General features: G+C 38.8%; 1 protein-coding gene across 10 annotated transcripts in view; it reads right to left on the bottom strand.

Annotated features, from left to right (window-relative positions):
* Positions 1–6,255, bottom strand: part of LOC121907944 (discs large homolog 1-like protein) — a 139,508-nt gene extending 133,253 nt beyond the window's left edge. For 4 of the 10 annotated variants that reach the window (XM_042427527.1, XM_042427522.1, XM_042427523.1 and 1 more), the window contains exons 1-2: positions 5,246–6,252; positions 1,730–1,861 (exon numbers count right to left, since the gene is read on the bottom strand). In XM_042427527.1, coding sequence (XP_042283461.1) covers positions 1,730–1,861; positions 5,246–5,264 — 151 coding nt within the window. In that variant the 5' untranslated portion in view covers positions 5,265–6,252. Of the gene's footprint in view, positions 1–1,729; positions 1,862–5,245 lie in introns of all 10 variants that reach the window. The other 6 variants (XM_042427519.1, XM_042427520.1, XM_042427525.1 and 3 more) reach the window with 4 other exon arrangements.
* Between the last annotated feature and the right edge of the window lie 10,790 nt (positions 6,256–17,045).

Genomic DNA, 17,045 nt, shown 5'->3' with positions numbered 1-17,045 from the left:
TAAGAAGCTGGAAACAGAGAATTATAGTATTTATTCTGTAAAAAAAATTACCAAAATCCTGAAGATTATCCAAGTTTGACCCTGAGAAACATAAACATGTCTGTGGCTCTCAAATGTTAAACACAAGCAAAAAATTACAAAATGATCAGATAAAAACGTAAAGACGACGTCATCGTGTCTGTTTGACACTACTGCGGTTCGATACAGACGCACAGTGAACGACCTGCTGACCTCTGACCTCATCCGTCAGTCCAGCCGCATGCGCCGCTGTTTTCTCATCATCTCTCTCGGAGTTTACTCTTCTCTTCGTCTGCCAGATGTTGCAGCTGTGACACCGACACACCGACAGACTTTACGAGCTCGCGCCCCGCCGCGACGCCTCACTCGCACGGGACAAAACAAACACGAGGACGGCGGCTGCTGCTGCGGCGGCGGTCGTGATGCGGGGTCAGAAAGGTCGGCGTGCGTCGTCACTAACGCGTGATATTTGACCTTCGCTAATGAATGAAATCAGTGGTTGACGTTGTCCCGGACACTCGGGTCCCATTAGTTCATATTTATGAGTCAAAGGAAAGACGCGCGTAGAGAAAAAATAAAACATTTCTGAACTCTGAATTGTGACTGATATCGATATCGATATCTGAGAGTTCGTCAAACATTTTCTCATATACTGATCAGTGTTTCCTCTGCCAACCAGGCCCAAAAAAATCTAATAATCATCATTCAGAAATCAATAACCAATAGCGTTTGGGAGCATCTCTGTGCGACACTGTTCCGAAACGTGAGTCAACCCCCTGAGTGTCGTCGCCATGGAAACTCTTGATGTGATGCCGCTGCCATCAGAGTGTCCCTTTACTATTACTGCAGAGTGAGAGCGTGTGAGATGCAGGTTAGCTAACGTGAGCACGGCGCCTTAACGCAGGCGACGGACAAACAAATACATCAACGTTTTCCTCCGAAAACTCCGGAGAAGTGAGAGGGGCAACTTATCAAGTCTTTGTTTTAAGTCTTGAATATAACGAGCATATATATGTATATATATATATATATATATATATATATATATATATATATATATATATATATATATATATATATATATATATATATATATATATATCGACCTGTTGCGCCGCCTGACTGAAGCCGACCACGTGAACTTGCCGTCCAGCGTGCCTCGTTTCGTTCGAGTAATTTCATTAATGTACAATATTATGTCACTAAAATATTACAACAGCTCATATCTCCTCCTATTAAGACAATAAAACACTCTGCTTTGACTAATAACGTGGATCTGATTCACTTTTCCACAAAAAAAAGGTTCAATTATTTTGCTAGAAATCCTTCAAACATCGTCTCCTCCTTCATGTAAAAATCCAGAATATCTGTGATGATGTGAAATATTGTTGATTTCTAAAAAGTTTTCCTGCTGGACACCAGACGTCTCTCTCTGTGTTTGTGTTTGTGCTGTGAAGGCTTCAAGTTTACACATCACACTTGTGTGAGATGAATACTGGACCACGATTGGCTGCAAAACTAGCTGTGATGTCATAAATGTTGCAGGTGCGTCCAGGTGAACTCAGCACATACTTTATGCTCTAATACATCAGAGTTTCTGCCTGGAACGGAGCTCATTATTTTCTAGACTGGAGGGCTGCAGGACGGAGCCTGCCGACTTCTCCACGATGTGTGTTCAGTGGTTTTCGGGGGGGGGGGGGGGGGGTCGTACCTATGAGAGCCTGGAAGAGGTTGCTCTGGAAGATGTCGATGACCCTCTGGATGGAGTGTCGGAGCTGCCGGTCCTCAGCGTGGTTCAGTTTGGTCCGGTACTCCTCCAGGAGCAACAGGGCTCGCTGTGCATCTGGACGACAGGAAGAAGAGGAAGAAGAAGAAGAAGAAGAAGAAGAGGTGAGTTGAGGATACAGCAGAGCAGAGCAGTGGCTGCTGCTGCTGCTGGTTCATTTTAAGCCTCAGTGACTAGTGAAAACTGATCTGAGACGTGATGGCAGCAGAGTGCGGCTTCAGCTCAGCGCACAGACGAGAGCCTGCAGCCGCGCAGAGTCGTCGCGCTGCATGAACAGCTGCTTTTCTGCAGCAATAATCCTTCAGTGCTGAAACACTGAGCTGCACTGTGTGTGTGTGTGTGTGTGTGTGTGTGTGTGTGTGCAGATATCAGAGAGTTGAAATAAACACAAAAATATAAAGAAAGTGAAGTCTGTGAGAAGGTTTCAGGCTTTTCTACAAACAGGAAGAGTGAAGCATCATCTCAGTATGACCAAAACAAAAAATACAGGAAGTCCGATCAGAGATAAAACGCTCATGATGAAAATAACACAAACATAAGACAGTTTTAAACTGCCCCTTAAACTCCTGATATTTGTAGACTGTCTGACTTTTGCAGCCCTGTGAGAGAAGTTAACTCTGCATCAAACTATTAATATTATTATTATTATTATAATAAATGTTTGTTTGGCCTGTAAGCGTCACAGAAAAGTGAAAATAGTTCATCAAAGTCCAACATGATGTCTTGTTCTGTCCAAAACACAAAGATATTCAGTTTATAATGAATCTGAGACTTTTTCAGAAGCAGAAATGACTTAAAAGGGCTGATCAATTATCAAAATATTGATTGATTCATTGACCAATCAGCTCAGAGTATCTGTGTGTGTCTGCTTCAGGTTTATAGATCATCAAAACCTCAGCTGACTAACTGTGTTCGTATCATAAATAATTTACTTTAAGAAGTTGAATTCAAGACATTCAAACAATCAGCAGAAACCTGCGAGTTCGTCTTAACGAGTCGTCGATGTCGTTAATTGTTTATTCGGTGCTTTTAAGTCTCTCAGATCTTTATATTGATAATCTTATGATGCATAAAACAGCCTCGATCATTAAACACTTGTTTTATCTGAAGGCTGATGTTTTATTTCATAAAATGAGACGCTGCTGCAATAGTCAGATATTACTGTTATATTATTATATAAACAGATTACTGAACGGTGCTGAAAGTCCATTAATCAATCAGTAAACTGATATATTTTAAACTTTATTTATCTGTGATATATCATCATAAAGTTTCAGACTGTCGGTCGTCACCTTGAACTCCGGATGAGAACCTAAACAATCAATCGTTTAAATTGAGGAAAAGACAGATTAATCAATAAAAGTATCTTCCACAGTTTTAAGAAGAAGGTCTTGTTTATTTTTTGGGATGTTTGATTTAAACATCTTTAGCGACCACAGAGGAAATAAACTGTGGACTCATCAGTGCAGGACGGCAAATTAACAGATTACTGAAGTGACGTTATGTATTTAAACACACTGAAGTATTTGAACAGTTGAGTCTGATTCCTTTTTGCTTTGGTTGAACAGAAGCGGGAATAAGACGCGTCAGTTCTGACTCTGGGAAGCTGTGACGGATATTTTTTATTATTTGTGTTTCATTTTACAGACGAAGTGATTAAATAACTGTTTACAGAGCAGAAGGCTGCTACTGAGTCACTATTTAGTCACCACTGACACTAACGATGACGCGATATACGATGTTATCGCGGATCGAGATTAAAAACACAGACGATAAAATTGATCGTATTGAATTTCCATTAATCGGGATAATGGTGACTAGAAGAAGATCCTGATTTATTTTACTACAACAGGTCCAAAGTAGAACAGTTTGACTTTATGCTAGTTGGACTTTATTTTTGTTAAAGGATAAATTCCTGTGTTTCTTCAGCCTAAAGGTTATTTATATATACGTTATATAACATTTGACATCACGGTCGAGAAATGAAAAATAAAACCTGATGTAAAAAAATACAGAAATGATCATGTAAGAAAGAGGCAGACTCACACAATGTTGTTATTTATTTATTTATTTATCTGTTATTTATGCAGGTGGATCTTATCATTTATGATTATGTTAAATAAGATTGTTTTTCACCATAAAAAGGACGTCTGTCCTTCCTGTGATGCAATAAAAATATGTTTCTTAACTAAATGTAAAGTTTTTGTGCCATTTTCAGATTTTTAAGCATGTTTTGATGATTTTCGGGATAATATCGTGGCCACAATTCATGAATCTGTTTTTTAAATGAAAGTGAAAGTGTAAAGGTTTATTTAATGGCACTAGTATATAACAATATCCTTTCTATTGTTTTTACAGTTAACCTACTTTAGGAAAGCTGTGGTGACTGTTGAAGAGCTTGTGAATATTTTATTAAAAGTCTTCTTCTGGTTTTTCCTTCTTCTTCTTCTTCTTCTCTGTGCAGAATAATGTTGTTTTCACATTCGTCTGCTGGAAAGTGGAAAGTTTCTCTGAGCTCATTTTAAATCTGTGTTTAAAAAGGCGTGAACCTACCGGCAGGATTTGTGACATCACAACCAGTTTGGAAGCCAAATCGTGGTTCAATGTTCAACTTACACAAGTGTGATGAGCACTAACACTGAGAATAGACTTTACAGAGAAGAGAGGAGACATCTTGTGTCCAGCAGGAAAACTTTAGAAATGAACATTTGCATATTTATAGATTCTGGCATTTTTAATGAAGGTAGAAGGAGTAGATGTCATTTTAAGGAACTGAAGGAATGAGATAATTATACTTTTTTTTTTTTGCAAATTATGCAAATTATTATTCAATGTGGAGTATTTTCAATACATCTTAAACATGTGTGGACTGGAGAGGATATTTTAAGTAGTCTTTAGCTGCAGATTTAAAGGACACGTACAGAGTAGAAGTGACACAAGTATAATTAGGCTGCTGTTAACTCACTATTTAGCACAACTGACACAATTTATTCATCTATTTTTATATAAAAGTAATAAAAGTGTATTAATGGCACTAATATATATCAATAATGTTTCTAAATCTTAACAGTTAATCTGCTTTAGGGAAGCTGCGGTGGCTGTTGACGAGCTGGTAAATATTTTATTAATATTAGAGTTTATTTTTAGTTGTCTCCAGACAAGGTGCCCCATATACAACTTGGGTTAGCAGCAGCGGCTAACCGGCTAGCCCCCACTTTAACTCACTTTACCTGCCTGGCACGGCACGGCACGGCTCAGTGAGGCCGAAATACGCCGCGATGGCTGTCTCCCGGTCGAGTTATATCCGTGTTAGTGTACGTCCGTGTTTGTTTAAGTGTTTTATTTCTTTGTACGAGGGCTGCAGTTTGAGTTTCTCCCAGCAGGCAGCGGCTAGCCGTTGCTAGCGTGCTAGTTGTAATATGTGAGGTGAAAGCGGCTTACCTTTCTTTCTGACGGGCATGGTGGGGTCTGGTTGGGGCTACTTCTGTGTCAGCCACATACACTCCTCACACAGGACGGGGTTTTTTTTATTGATTATATTGATTATTCCGCCAGTTAAACCCCCGCTGTCACCGCTCCAAGTGAAGAAAATCCCTCCACGACGACACCAAGTTCCCCAAACGAGCCAAACAAACCTCCAAACTAACTGTCAGGAGGGAAAACTGACAACAAATAAGGAAATTATAACCACCAAATCTCCGTCTGGAAGAGGGTAATAAAAACAGGCAGAGGTGCCGGTTTGAACTAATAATACAGAAAGCGAGCAGGAGTCGAGAAAAGAAGCTCCGTGTGTCACCGACTCTCCGCGCTGGAGTTCCCCGCCAGAGAGGCTCCCTGCCCCGGCGTGCAACGCGCAGGCTGACCCGCAGTGGCGACACTAAAGTGGAAATCTAACTCCGCGTAAAAATCCCTCCGTGCAGGCGGTGCATGCATGCATGAGCTGCCCGCTGCTGCTGCTGCTGCTGCTGCTGCAGTGGTGGAGGGAAATGGTCAGCTCCGGAGCTTTGATGGTTATCCCCAAAAATTAAAAAAAAAAAAAAACAACTTCAAAGTCCAGCCGTGCCAAACCCTGCCTGACTTATCCCGCACTGGTCCGCACGCTTGTGTATTATATTCCCAGCACAGCCTGCCGTTGTGCATTCGTGTCAAACTTCTCTCTGTGTAAATCCCTCCTCTCTTTTTCTTTTTTTTTTCTCTCTCTCTCTCTCTCTCTTCTCCTCCTCCCTCCTTCTCTTTTTCTTTTCTTCTTCCTCCTCCTCTTCCTCTTCCTCCTCCTCCTCCTGCACCTCCCCAGGTCAACAAATTCCAAACTTTCCTTTAAAATGGCGTCTCACCGATCTGGAAAAAGTGTACCATGTGATTTACCAAAGCCTACCCCCTCCAACCTGCACGCCCAATCATGCAGCTCACCTACAAGGCCAAGGAAGGAGGGAGAGGAGGGTGGAGAAAGAAAAGGAGAGAACTTTTGGATTAAAACAGGAGAGGAAGGTGAAAGACTGAGAATAAAGGACAAGAAAGCAGGAGAGGAAGAGGGATTTAAAAATATGAGACATTAAAACTTGATTTAACTAAATAAGGAAGGTAGAAAAACATCAGGATGAAAATATGAGATTTAAAAGCCACTGATGGAAAGTAACTAAGTACATTTACTTGTACTTTACTTGAGTATTTCCATGTGATGCTACTTTCTACATTTCAGAGGGAAATATTGTACTTTCTACTCCACTACATTTATTTGACAGCTTTAGTTACTTTTCAGATGAAGATTTGACACAATGGATAATATAACAAGCTTTTAAAATACAACACATTGTTAAAGATGAAACCAGTGGTTTCCAACCTTTTTGTCTTTTGACGTCTTACAAAAAGCAGTGTGTAGTCGGGGTCACATTTCACATGTCTATGAGTTGTTAACAGCTCCACCAAATAGTGATTTTTCCCTCTAAACTTCTCACATGCTTTCATTTCAATAAATGTTCAAATGATCCAATATTTCAGCAAAAATCAAAGATTAGAGAAAAAGTCCAAAAACTGAAAACAGATTTGTGTATCAGAACTTTGTTTTTTCTTCTTTCCTCTCCCATTAATCATCTCACCACCCCTCACATTTATCTGCTGACCCTTTGGAGGGGCCCGACCCCTAGGTTGGGAACCACTGGACTAAACTAGCTAACTGTATATAAAGTAGTGTAAACTAGCTCCACCTCCAGCAGCTACAACAGTAACATGCTGCTCTAACACTGATGCTTCACTATTAATAATCTAATGATGTCATATATAATAATATATCAGTCAGAGGGACCAAACCACTACTTTTACTGCAATACTTTAACTACATCAAGCTCATAATACTTATGTACTTTTACTGCAATACTTTAACTACATCAAGCTCATAATACTTATGTACTTTTACTGCAATACTTTAACTACATCAAGCTCATAATACTTATGTACTTTTACTGCAATACTTTAACTACATCAAGCTCATAATACTTATGTACTTTTACTGCAATACTTTAACTACATCAAGCTCATAATACTTATGTACTTTTACTGCAATACTTTAACTACATCAAGCTCATAATACTTATGTACTTTTACTGCAATACTTTAACTACATCAAGCTCATAATACTTATGTACTTTTACTGCAATACTTTAACTACATCAAGCTCATAATACTTATGTACTTTTACTGCAATACTTTAACTACATCAAGCTCATAATACTTATGTACTTTTACTGCAATACTTTAACTACATCAAGCTCATAATACTTATGTACTTTTACTGCAATACTTTAACTACATCAAGCTCATAATACTTATGTACTTTTACTGTAGTAGGATTTTTCATGCAGGACTTTTACTTGTAACAAAGTACTTTTACATTGATGTATTGATACTTTCATGTAATGATCTGAGTACTTGTGTGTCTGCAGGATGTAATTAACTGTTACTGTGACTTTATGTTTTCTTGTAGGATCACAGCAGTTCTTTTTATGATTATGAGTCACCATGTGTGTCATAATCAATTTATTACTTATCATTAATTTTATCTACTGCATTATTGTTATTACAAATTATTATAAATTCAAAGGAATTATTTGCACTTGTCTTTGCACTATTTTGTTTTTTCTTGACACCTTATGTCATCTGCCTTGTTTTCACTCCCTCAGTATTAAATGTAACACTGTTGGCCACAGAGGGACAAAATATGATTCCTACTGTTTAGACTACTACATCTAACATCATAAAGCAAGTAGGTTTATTTCCCAAAATATGGAACTAAACCTTTAGGTTCCTTAGAAGAGATGCCGACAGGAAGGTCAGAGGTCAGGCAATAAACCACCCTGAAATACAAATCCAGTGTTAGATCTGTATGAAGGAGAACATCCTCCTCCTCTTCCTCCCTTGTGTGAAGCATCCCCTCTGTCTCTCTTTGTCTCTCATGTCGTCTCTCTCATGTGCCGATGCAAACCACTCGAAGCTCTGGCCCAGATTAAAGAGAGCAGTTCCGGTGAAAGGAGGAGGCCTTTATTTTTAGATGGTCATGTTTAATGAATGACTTTGCCTTGAGTCTCGGGCTCGTCGTATTAAAGTACAGAAGGGAAGGTCTGCTCTGCTCTCACGCAATCAGCCACCTCAAGAGAATGAAAGAGTCGAGTCGAATCGAGCTGAAACGCAGCCGGACACAGTGAGTTCACAGGTAAAAAGGTGCTGTAACATACCGCTTATCAAAATGTACCATTGAGAGAAATTCATATTCTTATGCTTAATTCACAGCATGTTGCCAGAATGGGAAGAACGGGAAAACCTCCTGTTTTTCAGATTTGGGAACATTATTTACACATTATTCCAAGATGGTTACCCTGTCCTTTTTATATTTAGAATTTAAAACAAGAAGCAGATGTGAACCATTTTTCCCACTTGGCTGCTCATGAAGTACATCAACACATCATTACTGTAAACCAAAGGGAAATCTGGAGAATCACTTCACGCTACCAAACAGATGGAAGGTGTAGTTCATCCAGAGAAAACAGAGTAAAGCTTTCTAAATTTCTGATGAAACAAAGCTAAAACAAAGGTAAGTACAGGAATGGAGTCAGGACGTGGTTAGCCTAGCTTAGCATAAAGACTGGAAGCAGGGGGAAACTGCTAGCCTTCATGATATATACAGTAAATCTTTGTCTTGCACTGTTTTTGTACTTTTTTTATCTTGTATTTTGCACTTTTTATCCATAATCCATAAACAAACAGAAATTTAAAAAAAACAAAGACATTCCCATCAGCCTCAGCTGTAGTGTTTAGTAGTGTTAATTAGCAAATGTTAGAATGCTAACACACTACAATGGTACACATGATGAACATGCTATAGTTCCACCATGTGACTCCCTCTAAAACCTCAAACTGTGGTTTTTACATTTCAGTTTCTATTAAACAAACAAGTGAGCATTAGTTGTTTGATGTATTTTTTAAATTCTGGACAGAGCCAGGCTTTCCCCCTGCTTCCAGTCTTTAAGCTAGGCTAACTACGTTAGCGCCGTACTGAACACACAAACACAAGACTGAATTAGTTGTAGCTGTTTACTCTTTCTGAATGTAATAAATAAGAATTTTTAAGGGAACATTTTACAGTGTTATGAGGCTTTGAGAAGTTGGTTTTATCACTGTGTCCTTTGAAACTCTTCTTTTTAACATGGTGACCACAATTTCAGTTCCAGTTTTCAGATCCTTTACAGCAGTAAAAGTACCAATGCAGCAATGTAAAAATACTCCACTACAAGTAAAAGTCCTGCATGAAAAATCCTACTACAGTACAAGTACATAAGTATTATGAGCTTGATGTAGTTAAAGTATTGCAGTAAAAGTACATAAGTATTATGAGCTTGATGTAGTTAAAGTATTGCAGTAAAAGTACATAAGTATTATGAGCTTGATGTAGTTAAAGTATTGCAGTAAAAGTACATAAGTATTATGAGCTTGATGTAGTTAAAGTATTGCAGTAAAAGTAGTGGTTTGGTCCCTCTGACTGATATATTATTATATATGACATCATTAGATTATTAATAGTGAAGCATCAGTGTTAGAGCAGCATGTTACTGTTGTAGCTGCTGGAGGTGGAGCTAGTTTACACTACTTTATATACAGTTAGCTAGTTTAGTCCAGTGGTTCCCAACCTAGGGGTCGGGCCCCTCCAAAGGGTCAGCAGATAAATCTGAGGGGTTGTGAGATGATTAATGGGAGAGGAAAGAAGAAAAAACAAAGTTCTGATACACAAATCTGTTTTCAGATTTTGGAAAAAAGAGGACCTTTGGCACTAAAAAGACTGTAATGTTGAAAGATATCTACTTGATTTGACTCATTTGGACGCTGAAGCTTCATATTAGCTTCAGATAAACTTTTAAATACATTTAAGCACAGAAGGAGGACTGTGGATTTTGTCCCCCATCACTTCCATTGTAAGGTCATTATGAAGGGATCTTCTAATGGACAGTATGAACAGGAGGAATGATTACAGCAAGAAAAACAGCTTTAATGTTCATTTGGGCTCCTGACTGTTGTTTTAAGACACCTGAAAACTTCAGGTGTGAAAAGTAGAACTAACGGCAAACAATAAAACGTTATAAAGACAACAAAATAAAACAACCTCAAGACAGTTAGCAAACCATACGGAGAAACAAGAAATAGCATTAATGCAATAACACAGCAACAAAACCAACTATTTGGTACATGTAGTCACACACAGCAACAAAACACAATTTAACAATACTGGTTATAATCATATTTTGACACATATGGTCATGAAGAGCAGCAACAATTAAGCAAGTAAAAATTCAAAGATTTATTCATACAGCACATTAAGTCCTTCATATTAAAGGACCAGTGTGAATAAGTGTAAAGAAGAAACATACGGTGGCCGTGAAACTCACGAAAAACGTGAAAGGTCCTCTTTAGAGCCAGTGTTTGGTTTGTCCGTTCTGGGCTACTGTAGAAACATGGTTGGCTCCCTGAAAGAGGTCCCGCTCCCTCTGTAGATATAAAGAGTTCATTCTAAGCTAACGGAAAACACAACAAATCTTATTTTCAGGTGATTATACACTAATTAAAACATATTTATGAATATAATATTCCATTTCTGCCAAATCTGTTCCGCTAGATGCCACTAAATTCTACACACTGCACCTTTAAAAGCATCAAACAAACACAATGGTAACAAGATTTATGTTTATATAAATAAACAATAAAATAGCTAAGAAACAGAAATAATACCAACAAAAACTAGACAGAAAAACATCCATTTAAAAAAAAAGTGAGGGACTGTAAGTTCCAAAGATAAAATACAACAATCATAGTATTCATCTTTCTAAAATGGTAAAAGGAGTTTAATTTAGAAGTCTATTTTTTCATTTTTCTTCTATTTAGTATTTTATTTTATCTTGTATTTCCTGCAGTAAGAACAAGTTTTCATGTTCTCAGTAAATATGATGTTGTGTGATGGACGTAAGATCCAGACTGGGCACATTACTGCTTATGACGAGTGTCTGAGCTGCATGCTGTGTGTGTGTGTGTGTGTGTGTGTGTGTGTGTGTGTGTGTGTGTGTGTGTGTGTGTGTGTTGCAACATGTGTTACAGGCTCAGGCTGCCAAAGTCCAGATTTATGCCAAGATTAATTATGAGCATGTTGTCCAGATCGGGATGAAAACTAACATGACATCTGCAGTAATCACATTACAGTGTCAGACGGCAGCGTTGAGGCTCAGTTCACACACTGCAGCAGGTTATGATGCAGATGGACGGATAAATCCTGCTCGCCGCATGTTTGACACGCAGCGTCTGAGGGCTCAGGGCTCAGTCTGTGATGGTAACGATCAGGGGCTCAAAATCAACACCTGAGAAAACTGCCAACTGTGGATGGGAAATTAAAGGAAATGTTGGGAAACATGTTTTAACACCACCAGGCTGTCCATTTTCAATACCAGTTTAATCTTTGTGCATCCAGCAAAGACATAAGGCAGGACGTGTTTAGCCTAGCTTAGCACAAAGACTGGAAGCAGGTGGAAACTGCTAGCCTGGACACCTTCTGATGTTTTGCCCAAGAACGACCTATAGTTAGTGAGCGTGACAGATCATCTAGCGGTCGTAGTAACTGTGAGGTGGAGCAGTGGTGCACTTCAGATGACGTACATATATGTGGACAGATTTCCTCATTCAGAGGAGGAGGTGTGATGTATTTTCATTGAGAGTCATGGTGTGCTAACAGACAATATTAAACTATGCAGGGTGATTCATAAACACTGTAAGTAATAGTGTGTTTAAGTCTTATTGATGATGTATCTGTAATCTCATAAATCACATTTAATCATGATATAAGTATAGAAATACGGTAAAAGAATCATAATCATACACTAGATAAATTTGAGTGTGTTTGTATTACATGTCACTTTGCTTGGGTCTGCATTAAAGTCTTCACCTTTTTTAAAAATACACTCTGGAGAAGATCAAGAAATAAGGGTGTAAAGTGGCAAGAATAACTTATAAAAAATAAAGGCCAGGAGACAACTTGGCAATAATGGTCTAAAATGATCCCTAATAATTATATTAAAAAAATGGACATAACTATGACCAACAATGAGTGACGAAGATAAAATATAATGGTGTAATTAGCCAAAGGTAAAGAGGATGGACAATAGTTGTGACCTATGCAGACCCAAGGATATAAAAACCTACGCCCTGAAGGCCAGAACCTTCAGAGCGACCTGGTACATCTTGTATGCACTGATTGCTCTCCTTTTTTGCCGGCATTAAAGAACACTTTGCTGCTTGGACCTCTGACTCCTGATTTTTTATCATCAAAGAGCAGTTTTTGGATCCGGCGTCTTTCCAACTGTCATCCATCGATCTGTCACGATAGAGGATGGATGGAGGTTTTAACCCAACAGTGGACCTTGCCCGCGAGTCGGGACAGTTTTTTAAACCTAACCAGACCTGAACAACCACAGCATTGTCACATCATAAAACATCATTATTTTTTAACAGTGATGTGTAATGGTTTTTACTGAGCTTTGAGAATTTTAGATTATTCTCAAATTTGTGCTTAGTTTATAAATGTTAAATGGTTTGGCCTCCTCCACTATGTGACTTTGTGTGCACTCGCTCAGTAAGTTCTATTAGATCCTCCAGAATATCCTCTATACAAGATTGTACCATTTCGTCTGCATTTGGGCAGTCAGCTTTCTGTGTGGAAGCCACAACTCAGTGGAGTGCCCTACCCGATGATGTGAAGAACTGTAGTTCCATCAATACATTCAAGGCCAAATTGAAAGGTCTGCTGGATTTCATCTATGGTCTACTCGTTAACGCAAGTGGTCTTGCTTTTGATTTGACAAGTTTGCATTGTTGATTTTTGGTTGTGTGTGTGATGTGCTATTGTGTGTAGCTTTGTATTTTGTATTTTGTATAATATGTTCTGTGTGTTTTTTGCTTTGTACTGTTTGTTGTTGTGCTGTTATATGTTTTGATTGTAAGGGACTGCAGATGAAAATTAGCTTGAAGCTAAATCTGGTGCAGTACATCAAATGTCAACATTTATGTTTCATACTACTGTACATGGTCCCATTAGATACAATACAATACAACAGTTTTGGAAAGCAGACAAACTATGTTGCCCTGCTGATTATTGTTGATAGCAGCGCACTTCAGTCAACTACCAGCATGTAACTCTGCAGCATCTCAAAATAATAACCTATCTGCTGTAAAAGACAATAACTTTGACAGATATTGACTTGATTTGACTAATATGGACGACAGAAGCATATTAAAGGATAATTCTGGTGATTTTCTATATTCTTCTTCTTGTCAACAAATCTCATGTTTGGATCCAAACCAACAATGAACTGATCTACTAACAAGTATTGTGTGTGTATCAAAGCTGATATATCTGATTAAAATACGTCAGTGAGTCACATCGCTGCACTGGGTCACATGTTCCTTCATCATGAAGAGTTTGGTCATGTTAGTTTGTTTAGAAACGTCTCTAAAGACTAATAACAGCATCATGTTTTCAGTCTCCGGAGAGTAGTTCTGTGTAAGGCAGACGCTACTGAGCATGTGCAGGAACACGGTTCTGTTTACAGCTTCACTAGCTTGTTGTGCTACATATCACAACTTCTGGACTTTTTAATGAAGCTCTTTGAGAAATTTATACTGTAGTACAAAGTTAGGAGGTTGTGATATGTAGCACAACAAGCTAGTGAAGCTATAAACAGAATTGCGTTCCCGCACATTGCTGCAGGTACGTCAATGAGTTAAAGTGAGATTTAAGGTGAACTCAAAAAAACTTTGAAAAAAACCTCTGCACATATATCATTCAGTAAGAGAACAAGATCCAACTGAAGGAACAATAAGAACAATATGTTTCTGGATGGAGGGGAACTTTCAACTGTTAATGTTTATTCTTTAACACAAATCTCTCTTGAAATCATGATCTCAATGAGACAACATGTTGAAAAAGGACATATCTTGCTGTTTGTGGTTTTCTGTTATTTATATTTGCTCTGAACGCTTCGTTTGCAAAGTTACCTCTACGTCCTCCTTGTGATGACTCCAGATCGTCTGCCTTACACAGAACTACTCTCTGGAGACTGAAAACATGAATTATGATGTTATTAATCTTTGGAGCCGTTTCTAAACATGATGAAGGAACATGTCACCCAATGCAGCGGTGTGGCTCACTGATGTGTTTTTAATAAGATATATCAGCTTTGATACACACACAATACTGGTTAGTAGATCAGTTCATTGTTGGTTTGGATCCAAACATGAAGAAAAATATAGAAAATGTCCAGAATAATCCTTTCATCTCAAATACAAGAAGTAGTTTAAATACAAGAGGAAAAAAATGACAAGGACATGGCAAGAAAAACATGTGTCAGTGTTCATTAGACTTTGACTTTTACTGACGCCTTCACAACTCTCAACAGGCACCTCCCAGCCAATCAGAGCCGAGTTATGTCTGTGGTTGTAGTAGTATGGTCAATCAAACAAGTTGTATAACACACACACACACACACACATACTGAGGACAGTCTGTGCATTGTGTCTGAACCACAATGGTACAACAGTGTGTCTTGACATAAACTCTTCCACATTGTGTAAGTGTGTGTGTGTGTGTGTTGGTTGTCCTCTGTCTTGTACTCGAGTTACGGAGGACCCTGTTGGGACGGAGTGTGTGTTGTTAAACAAGCGCTCCCTCTGTCAGCTGACCCGCCGTCACTCCAGTGAATCAGCATGTTGGAGCTTCAAACAACGGAGCTTTTGTCACCGCTGGCGGCCAGAATCCCACCGTTGTTCCTCTCCTTCCCGGGTCTGGCCTGCAAGATCAGCAGCGAGCGGAGACCGTTTATCCCATCGTCACCTGAATGCCACATAATCTGTGTCACATGCAGCGGAGATGTTTGAAACAATGAGGGTCAAATTAGCGACTGAGTGGTGAGGATTTGTTCACTGATCGACATCAAACCGCTGTAGGATTAACACGCTAATGGTTATTCTGTCATCCTCCATTGATCTCTGTGTGTGGAGGGGTTGAGGTCTCCTGAGGGTCAGAGGTCACAACAGAAGGATCAACACAAAAGTCAACTGCTTCTCAGCGTACACAACACAATGACATAAATACTCTATATTACAGGTTTTTCAAAGTCCAAAAGCTGATGTTTTCAAAATCTTGTTAAAATAAAATAATATGTTGTGTGCACAAGTAATTATCTGGTGTCAGTAAGATCATTAACTTTGAATTAAACCTGCATTAATTTGCTTTTATCCACTAGTTTTCATCAGAAACAAGTAGTGAACACAACACTGACACATCATCAGCTTTTAAGTTGATATGTTGAACTTGTTAGCAAACAGTTGCTTATTTCCACATCCAGCAGTTACGGAGCAACATTATCATTCATTTGGAGTCGTGTTTCTGTCCACTTGGTGAATGTAAGTCCAATATTCACTCTCTTTTAGCTCTGTTTTTACTCTCTACCAACTCCTGAGGGAAATATCTGGCTCTTTAGCTGCTAAATGCTCCACTATGTTCAGCAGCTAGTCTACAGCTAACTGTGTCTGTTTGCTGTTTGGTGCTGAGCAGGTAGTGTACAGCGGCTTTTTACAGCTTTTTCTCTGAAAACAGCTGCCTGCTGCGGCCCAAAACGACGCTATGAGAGCGCTGAGAGTGAACCAAAACAGTAAAGTTGCAGCCGGACAGATAAACAATGAGCTGAAACTCACTATAAAGCTCCGTAAAGCCGAGAGGAGCTGCAGACTCACTGATAATTCTCTGTAGGTTCATCACTACGAGCCACAACCAACACATTACACACTGACAGTGAATACAGTGCTGTTATAACAATGATTATATTTAAGAGAATAATGAAGTAGAGGAATTATTTCAGGCATTCAAGGTTTTGGATGTCCAGTTTATTTTCTTATAGTCTGTTAGGTCCACTGATGTCAGATTGGGAGATTTTCCAGCCAGTTCAGTTAGTTTTTATTTGACTGGATGGTAAAAATACATTTGGGAGGGTTGCAGTAATACTACCTGTTAACCAGCATTCCCAAGCTGCTGAACTGTGGTGCTAAAATCATTATTTTATGATGCAACAATGTCTGACAAAACAATGACAACAGCTGTGTTTTGTATTTGATTATATTGACATTATATTATATCGGACGCCAGATTAGAAAAGGCTCCTATGTGTCGTTCTGGAGTCACATGGTCAAACCACACATCTGCTGGTTTAATTTGGAGGACTGGTTGATACAGAAGTGAACAGTGAACGAGCTGAATGAAGCCAACAAGTGAAGGCAGCAATGTCAGTGCTCAAAGTGAATGTCATACATGTGGATACAAACATGAATCATTTGTAATTTCTCCAGTTTTACATTTATTGGTTGTTCTTTCACTTGTTGACTGTGTGATTTTTGAATGAGTCTGTACAGATGTGGCTGCTGTGAGAACTGTGTCCTGTGTTTGATACATGCACTGATACTTAATGATGTGAATATTCACCTTTACAACTGTGAATGTTTGTATTTTTCAGTACTGATCTGCACCTGTATCAGAGTATAAGCTTTGTACAGTAGTACTGTAGATACTTTTATTTTATTGTGTATTTAACAGTGACATTTATTGTACCAGATGTAGCTAAAAGCTCATTTCCATCTGTAGTTGCTGGGCGGAGGCCACCAGTGA

This window comes from Thunnus maccoyii, chromosome 12 (assembly GCF_910596095.1).
Source record: "Thunnus maccoyii chromosome 12, fThuMac1.1, whole genome shotgun sequence".
Classification (NCBI taxonomy): Eukaryota; Metazoa; Chordata; class Actinopteri; order Scombriformes; family Scombridae; genus Thunnus; species Thunnus maccoyii.
The sequence above is the reverse complement of the archived record's forward strand: the minus strand, read 5'-3'. Positions and strand labels throughout refer to the sequence as shown.